Raw genomic sequence first — 8,803 nt, forward strand, 5'->3', positions numbered from 1 at the left:
CTTTTACTTTTCTGTGGAGTTTCTTTTGCATTTGGAGGCAGTGTGCATGCCACACAAAAAAGTAGATAAAAGTGTGGAAATATCTGTTTATCTTAAAGTTCTGTCACTCACCTTCTTACTTTCCTTCCCATTCGTTTTCCTTTGGCATTGTGTGTCTGTGCTGACATTGATGCCGTCTGAAGTCTCCCCAGGCAATAAAACACATGAGAGGAAATTTTCTTTCAGTCTGTCCTTTTTTCTGTTATGTATTGTATTTGGATTACACAGAAACTTACAATTAAGTTGTACTGTCCCTTCTGAAATGTCACTGGTCGTAATTTCACATTTGATGCTGGTTCATCATATACCTATCTAGCCAGAAGTGGCAAGATAATGACTTTAGTTTTTTTTTTATTTAGTTTTTTAGGATTGCATCACAGGTGTACGGTAGTTGGTAGGCCCACTCCTAGTCCATAATGTGTTTCCATGACTGCTAACCTAGGTTTTCTTGGCGGGCATGTTCACTCTTTGCAGTAGTGTGTGCTTTGGTAAAATGCTGCTGCCTAATTAACAAAATTCCTGTTTTTTGTGTGTGCACATGGACAAACAAGTGAACTTAACCTCTATAAGTATTCCTTCTTTGCAGACTTTTTTCCCTCAGAGATTAGTAGTGTGACAATCAATCAAGAGGAGCAATCCTGGTCTCTCACTTCCACTAATGGAATATTGACAAATGATGACATTTGAAATGAGTGATGGATACCCTAAAAGGTACTAAATCTATAGACCCACTTGTTAACTGTCTGGCACATTCAGTGTCAAACGCTTTAAGTCAAACATTTGTCACAAGTGGGAAAATATCCGATTGACAGTGTGATTTTTGTGGGTTGAATCTGATTGGATTTTAATGACATAAATAATGAATAAGCATTCACGCCATAAGTCAGTGATGTTCTATACAGTATCCTGTATATGAATATATCTGAACGTGTATAATATTGTACCCAAAACATTCACTAACCTATCCACTGCTTGTACTGAAAAGCTAGAGGACAATGGGTTTGAGAGCTGAAAACAGTTGCTAGCTGCTGGAAACGGGGTTAAAGAGAGCAGTGAGACGGAGCCATCCAGTACATTTACAGGCTGTGAGTGGAGCTTTAAAGCCTACACATGCTGCTAAATGGCTTTCAGTATGACTAACATACATAGCTGCCTAATACCTGTTCTCCTGACGCTGTACACCGCTAAAATAGTAATGTACATACAAAATAAACAGAGTGACAGAGCTGAATGTTGCCAGACTGAAATGAAATGCCATTCTGCCATTCAGCAGAGCTCAGGCCAGATTAGCCTGCTTAGCTATATTGTCCTCTGGCATTTAGGACCATCCAATGCTCCAGATCTCTTTCTCATTCTATATACTGTTTTACAATTCCAACCTCTATTTCCTCCTCCTCCTCCCTTTATTGTCAATGACTAGGGTTTTAATGATTACATCTGGCGGTGCCACAAATTAATTCCTGCCTCTCTGGCAAAAAGCTGTTCCCCACCTGATTATGCAAAGCAGGCCTACATTCTCTCCCTTTGAAGTGGAGGAAAAGCTGCTCAGAGATTCTCCCCTTGAGGGAACACTGCAATATGAGGAACATCAACAAACCAGAGTTCGCACAAAGGTCAGCACCACGGTTAACCTCAATGAAGCTCCACTTCATCTCCACATCTCGCTACTTTGAGGTTGTCGATTGTGGTGATGGTGTAATGATGCACTCGTGTCAGAGACTGAAGCTACTTTTCAAAGACACGCAGAAATGCAGCGAAAGTGGGACAGCCAATAAAAATAGCCATATAAATGCACCCAATAATGCTCGTGTATGTGTATGGCCACAGAGTAGTGGCATGAAACCAGTACGAAGCTCTTGTAGCTTACCTATTTCACTGTCTCATAGGCTGGCTCAGAACCACCAGCCCTATAGATTTGCGAGGAAGAAATAAGGGTTTTCACACATAAGTGCCTTTCCAACAGCATACTTTATCAGTCTGTTCAAACGGGTAAAGAATATATGACTTATTGTGTGTTATTGTCTACAGTTACTTTCAAAACAACTTTCAGCTTCTGGTCTGAGCAATCACAGCCTGATGAAAAGCTACAATACTGCAATGAAATGGTCTACTTTTCACTCAAGTGTGACACAAGAACAGTCCACCCAGGTAATGAGCAACTAGAAGAGATGAATCTGCCGTCTCAATCACACCGAAGGGAGGTATAATGACCGATGGAAGATTATTGCTAGTGAGTCTTGTAAAGTCGTCTCTCGTTCTCTAACTACCACTCACACTACTCACGCCATAAGCACTCACTCCTAATAGAATACACTGTGAATTTTTAAAAATAAAATCTTGCATCGCAGTATATTGCAGTCTTATAGTATTATCAATTTTATTATACCATGTGGACACACCGTTATAAATGTGAAGCACTTAAAAAAAAAAATTTCAGTCGATATCATTGAATTGTACATGTGCAGTGTCAGTAGTTTTCTATAGTTGCCATAAACGATAAATCATAATAATAAATAAGGGGTGGGTTGCAGAGGCTAAAAAAATACAATGAAACCTGCGATTATTTATTGTTTTTGCCATTTGGGGGCAGCAGAAAAAAAAAGTTCTTAACACAACATTGGTATATCAAATGTGAATTTCTGTTTGTCAGTTTGTGTGAGTGAGTTACATGCCAGTTCCATAAGATACTTTGCATCTTAAAAAACCCACAGGTGACAAATGTTGTACAAAGCAAATGTGTATGTTTAGCCACTTGTTTCCAAATATCTTTTCCGCACAGGAGGATACACACTATTTCCTTCTTCTGATCCGAGACAAAAACATTGGCCCCCAGGTCTTTCCGGGCTGAGGAACCACTAAAATGCCGAGTCTGTGGCGATAAGGGGACAAAGTGCCATTCTGTGGCTGCAGGGATGGCTTGTGAGGTGTTTGTCCATGACCAGGGTGAGCAGGGCTAAATGTGAAGTATTTTGCTAAAGGAATGGCAATCTCCTCCCACAGGTCTTCGGGATCCGCCTCTGGACAGTCATTCAGCACTGTCTCAACCACAGCACAGTTCTCAGAGCTGGACAGAGTGCAAGTTGAATAGACCACAGCACCTCCTGGACGCACCGCTGACAGCGCAGACCTGTAGAGAGTAGACATATATTGCACTTCATTAGAGAACTTCCTTGATATTACACATTAGATATTCTGTGGCTCCAGAGGAAGCTGTGCGAAGTCTGACAAATTGCCTCAAGTGATGGCACTTGATTCCGCGTCGGTTGGGTCTGAGGACAACAAGTTTAAAAATGGGAGAAAAAAAATCTGGGGGTGTGGAGTTAGAAAAAAGTAAGCTTACCAGACCTCTGTAGCCCACTCCTCAGCTCTGCTCGAGGCTAGCGGGTTGAGCCTACATAAGCCGCTACTTGCATAACACTGACTAAACTGTTGAGTTGCATTGTCGGTAATGTAGGCGCCAGGTTTTGAAAAGCAAGAAGAATGTGTGGAACAAAAAAGACATTATCTCCGGTTCTGTACTCTTTTAACATTGAAGAATCTATATTATCATTTCACACAATTCTACAAAACTGTATTATATTAAGTTGCATACAAATGGAGTTTTTTTTTTTTTTTTTTTTTTACCTTCTTCGGACATTAACGGTTATATCACATATCCTGAGTAATAACATGTAGGAAGATAGTAGAGTACCACAAGGGTAACACATAGCAGACCCTTTTCTATGTTGGGGATTGGACTAACCTAAGCAGTTGAGCCTGGAGCGCTGGCAGCTTGGCTCTTTCCTTCAGTCTCTGTTCCCCCTGCTGGCTGCTGCAAGAATACAACCAGCTCCTGTCGTTAGAACATGGAGCATCGACTAAAACCTGCATCAGAGGGAGCAAGAAATGTGAGTAGTTCAGAGTCAGAGTTCAAGAGTGCACTGTAATGGCAGCGGGAGACAGGATCAAAGAAGAAAAGCAAAAGGTAAGAAATAAGAAAATGTAAATTAAAGGTAAAAGCAGTACATATTTCCCCCCACATAAACGCTGAAACTTTACACCTCAGCTGAAAATGTTCCAACAAATCTGTCCTCTATACAATACAGCTTGAATCTGTGCAGACTTTTTGTACTGCTCTACTGCTTTTCTGCCTTTGTTCCCACTGTGTCTCAACCTTTTCATTCTGTGCTTTCCTTTTTTCTATTTTTTGGTCCATTATCAGTCACTTCGAGTCCTTTGAAACCTCCCGGCCATGTGTCTGCCTCTTTTTGGTTCCTATTTTGAATAAACGTTTTCTTCTCTCCCGCTAGGCTTATTAGCTTCTGTTCAAAGGCTTGCTGTTCTCATTCATTTCTAACCATGGCCTTGAAAAAAAACTCAATTTGTTGGACACTGAAGAAAAATATCAGTCACATGCTGGTATAAACAAGACTCCCCTCACCTTGTCATATGTTCCTGCTTCACTTTGCCCAAAAGACCGTCCGTCCTGTGCCGACACAATCACTCTGCTGATTAGTGACTGAGGCAGAAAAGACTCCAGAGTTTTGGCCAGCCAGTCCCGTCTGTGAGGGTCGGGTTCATTACAGCAGAGAAGTGCTGGAACACAACACAGGGGCAGCATTATTTGTTACCAGTGTTCAATGCAAATAAGCTATGCACAGCAGACATTACACAACCTAGATTCAACTGCAGCAACTTCAGGAAAATGTAATTTGGTGTGCCGTCGAGTCGACACCCCTTTACTAATACAGCAAGTTATGATTTGGTGTCATTTCAATCTAATTAAGTATAACCATTACTATATATTAGCTATAGGAGTTGATAAATAAGAGTATTATAAATACCAATATTTAAAATGTAACAAGTCAAGTTATAACTTGATATATACACTCAGCAGTGTATGCATTATATTAATCTTACTTTATCTTCTACTGCATTGTGCTAAAAAAAAAAAAAAAAAACTGTAAGAAATCCACTATCTGATACCTCTTCTTTGCATGATAATAAATAAAATCTAATACGTAAGTTTGCAAAGTCCTTTGAAAACACTTGTATTACCTGGGGTGGCACACTGTGTTATGGCTAAAGCTTTGCCCCCAGGGGCAGAGCAAAGATCCAAAACCTTCTCCCCATCTCTGACTTGCAAAGCCAGCACTGGAAGCAGGGAGGCAGCATTCAGGAGGTAGTACTGCTTCAGCTGGCCAGGCCTGTGAGCCTGAGAGGGAAACCGCAGTGGATATGGATGGATGTAACATTGTAATGTAGGACGGGGCAAACTAAGAGAAGGCTCTGACTGAAAGTCTTGACAGAGCTCATGAGAGGTGCTGTCAGGTTGGAGAAGGGAGTCATTAGGAGGGCACTTGGAGATGTAGTCAGGTGGCAACAGAGAGCCTGCTTGGTATTTAGACACTGCAGCACATGGCAGCAATGTGGAAAAGCCCTGTGATTGGAGAGTCTGTGTGATGCCTGTCACAGTGGTGAAGCGGTTGAGCATGACCCCATACTGCCAAGAGTGAGGGTCCAGGAGCACTGCTCTGCAGGAGAAGAGTAATCCTGATAAAAGGAAGAGTACAAACCCTGTCTGTGTGTATGCTGCAATATTAATTTCAGAGGAAGTTTACCTTGCAGAAGACCACAGGTCTCCAAGTTCCTGACTGTACTGCTGGTCAAAGCGCTCCAGTACTAGCTGACATGAAGATCTTTCTTTTCTGCGCCTTTTTGTTACCTGTTACAAACAGACTGTAGTGAAAATGTTATCTAAAACCACTGGAAGAGGAATATTAACACTCTAGTTTAAGTGGATTTTCCCTATTAGGTTTATAAACACAGGCTGAAAAAAAATGCTGTGTTTTGTCTTGTACCCTCATTACTCCTGGTGGATGTTGAGTGCAAAAGCTGTCCTGTTAGAAATGATTACAGGTATATTTGGTTATAGAATTTAAATGGCTAAACGTAACATGAGGGCTCCATAAACCATTCAAGATTAACTGACCTACTGCAACTGGGCCAAAAGAAAGGCAGTTGGCTATTTTTCATTTAATACAGTATTCCCTTTTCTTGTTTGTTCCACCTCCGGTTATAAATGCTGGCTATAGTAAACACAAGCAAAAAGTTGTGGCCCTAATTGGTCCTACTATACATTTCTTTAAATTGGGAACATGCGTCCACATTAGAGCAGGCCAAAGGCATTAATTAACTACCTCAACTAGCTTAGTGGGTGTTGCAGGCTTGTTGCCTCTTTGGTGAAAAGTATCAAGAGCTCTGATGATTAACTTATCAGTACCTTGATTCAGATAATTAAATGAACATTATTTGTTATTTTCAAAAACAATTACTAAACCAGATGCTATTAACTTTGTTGGTCTCAAACCTGTGATGTCATCAAGTATAAAGTCTGGAGCTGCTCCATAGACAATGAATGGGAGAATGATTTTATGGACCCACAGAATGTTTTTTTTTGTTGCCAAAATGAGCTTTATTCTATTGTTCTCAGTTCTGAACCAGAAAGTGTAACAACATTCCCCCTGGTGCTCACAGTGTCCTCTATAACATCTTTCCCAATTCATTTTCTATGGACCAGTTTCACACTTTTCACATTTTTAGCACTCTTATCTTTGTGATTCGGGAGAGAGTTGATTTTGTTTACAAATATCTTTGGATTGCCTTAGATCATAGGAATAACAGATGAATTTTTAAAATGGGCGTAGATAATACTTTATTTATCCCGAGGGAAATTGCTGTGCGTCAATACAGCAATTACAAAGTGGGAAGAGCGCAATTAGATAACAACAATATGGTGCAAATCCAAAATATATACAATATAAACAATGCCAAAACCAAAATTAAGGGCAATACCGTGCATAACTTAGCTGTATCCAAATTCTGCTTTATCAGTTCAGGCAATAGATTTTTAGTTTAAAAAAAAAAACACTGTATTGCATTGCCACACCTATCTCTACAGTGCTGCGAAGGAAAACAAATAAGTTACAGCATACCTGGCAAAAAAAAGTAACCTGATTTTTTCCCTGACGAACACACACCTGGCCAAACTTTCATAACTACTGGGGTTTTATCAAGCTAATATTCAAGCCAAACAGTCATTATTACTATACTTTATCTGATAAAATAAAGAGCCTTTAAAACTTAAAAAAGATTAGTAGACTAGCTTAACGCTATAACCTTATGTCAAATGTGTAATTTGAACGCCAGCTAGCTAACAGCTTTCGAAAGCTTCCCCGTGTACGTTATGTTTACCTGGTTATGGTGGGCTCCTAAAACCGCCTCGGGACCCGTGTGACAGTTAACCGACCAACACAGAGCTGTCGGCGTTGGCTTTGGAGTTTTGAAGCAAATTATCCTCCACGTACTGCAAGACTGCTGTATTATGAACATATATTTAGACATTCGGATATCTATTTTACTTCGACATGTCCAATTACATTTATTATTACTGTTGAGTTTCTTTAAATATCCTCCACGGGCACACGTACGTTGGTAAAATCCGTCCTCCCATCCACTCTGAACGTCTTTCTTTGGTTCCACCTGACAAACGGCTGATTTTCCTTTCGTCGCAGCGTCTCATAGATATACATCTATGGCAGCGTCTTTTGTAAGTGTAATAAAACATCACCCCTTCGTTGATGCCTCATCAAACCATTGACTTTAAGAATTGCTCACCTCGCTAAACAAGAAATAGTGTCACCGTTTGTGTTGTTGTGGTTGATGTTTAACTTTTCCCAATTTGCGACCTCAGAACTTCGTACACACATTGGATTCCTAACGGAAAACTTAAAATCAAATTATATTTCGTTTCCCGTTATTCAGTATCTTAAAATACATTTGTGTGGTCCCACAGATACTCTGCCTAGGATAATAAAATGTTTGCCCGGGTACGTATACGGCTGTAACCTCTGCCCAGTCCGTGCCGTTGCAGCCGTACTGCTTCTTCTCTACGTTATTAGCTAGACGCTAGTTACGTAGCTAAACATTCCGCTGAAATTTGGTTAAACACTTCAATATTTCGCCTAGATAGCGGACATCGCTGCACTCAAAATACCGTTTTAAAAACCCGTTGCTGGACAACAAGTGACAGAAATAAGATAAAGGTTTTTCTTTAGATGTATGCTATGTAGGGAACGCTATGTGACCAACTTGTGGAATTAATAAGTTAACGTTACTTTGCACAGTGCTGAGGTCACAGGAGGGGCTAGCTAACGTTGCGGCAATCAGTAAAAATAATGTGACAGTATTTTGAACAACAAGACAATCTAGCTATCCAGCCATGTCATTATCCGCGAACGGGATGTGAGATAACGTTACGATAACGCTGCGAAACCATACAGTCTATGTGTGAAACAAAGTCAGTTAAGAGGGGCAGTATAACTTACTTCTTACAGCGTGTGTTAGCGCCATCCTGTGGTGTTCAGAGGAGGAGGCACTGAAGCAGCACCATTGACAGCAGCACCCAGTGTTCAAATTACCAGGTTCACATTTCCTTTAATGTAGCGGATTAATTTAGAACAATAAACAGTCAGTTTCACCGGGGGCCTGTTTCACAAAAGCAGAATATATAAATCCAGGATAACTGATAAAGCGAGGCTTGACCTAGTCTAATCCGTGCATCCTGGCTTGGTGCGTTTCACGAAGGCCATAAACCAGGCTGAGGAGGAGCGACTAGGTCGAGCCAGGCTGAACTAATTCAGATAGATGCGCGTCCACGGCTTTCCTCAAAAGACCGCGAGGTCGATCACAGATTTACTGATGCCAAAATGGAGAACACGCATTG

General features: G+C 40.7%; 1 protein-coding gene across 1 annotated transcript; it reads right to left on the reverse strand.

Moving 5' to 3' along the window:
- Positions 1 to 2,391: 2,391 nt before the first annotated feature.
- Positions 2,392 to 8,381, reverse strand: nsun3 (NOP2/Sun RNA methyltransferase 3). The gene is made up of 7 exons (XM_028586845.1): positions 7,509 to 8,381; positions 7,273 to 7,395; positions 5,640 to 5,743; positions 5,077 to 5,552; positions 4,460 to 4,614; positions 3,782 to 3,903; positions 2,392 to 3,166 (listed from the first exon to the last, which is right to left on the reverse strand). Exons 1-7 carry the CDS (start codon positions 7,608 to 7,610, stop codon positions 2,830 to 2,832), a joined length of 1,419 nt encoding a protein of 472 aa, XP_028442646.1. The 5' UTR covers positions 7,611 to 8,381; the 3' UTR covers positions 2,392 to 2,829.
- Between the last annotated feature and the right edge of the window lie 422 nt (positions 8,382 to 8,803).

This window comes from Perca flavescens, chromosome 1 (assembly GCF_004354835.1).
Source record: "Perca flavescens isolate YP-PL-M2 chromosome 1, PFLA_1.0, whole genome shotgun sequence".
NCBI lineage: Eukaryota > Metazoa > Chordata > Actinopteri > Perciformes > Percidae > Perca > Perca flavescens.

Bases quoted from the DNA above. Each gene is read 5' to 3' on its own strand.
- nsun3 (XM_028586845.1), bottom strand. From the start codon at position 7,610: ATGTATATCTATGAGACGCTGCGACGAAAGGAAAATCAGCCGTTTGTC. The intron at 7,396-7,508 runs GTACGTGTGCCC...TTCATAATACAG, and splicing joins GGAGGACGGATTTTACCAAC to CAGTCTTGCAGTACGTGGAG. The intron at 5,553-5,639 runs GTAAACTTCCTC...CTTCTCCTGCAG, and splicing joins GACCTGTGGTCTTCTGCAAG to AGCAGTGCTCCTGGACCCTC.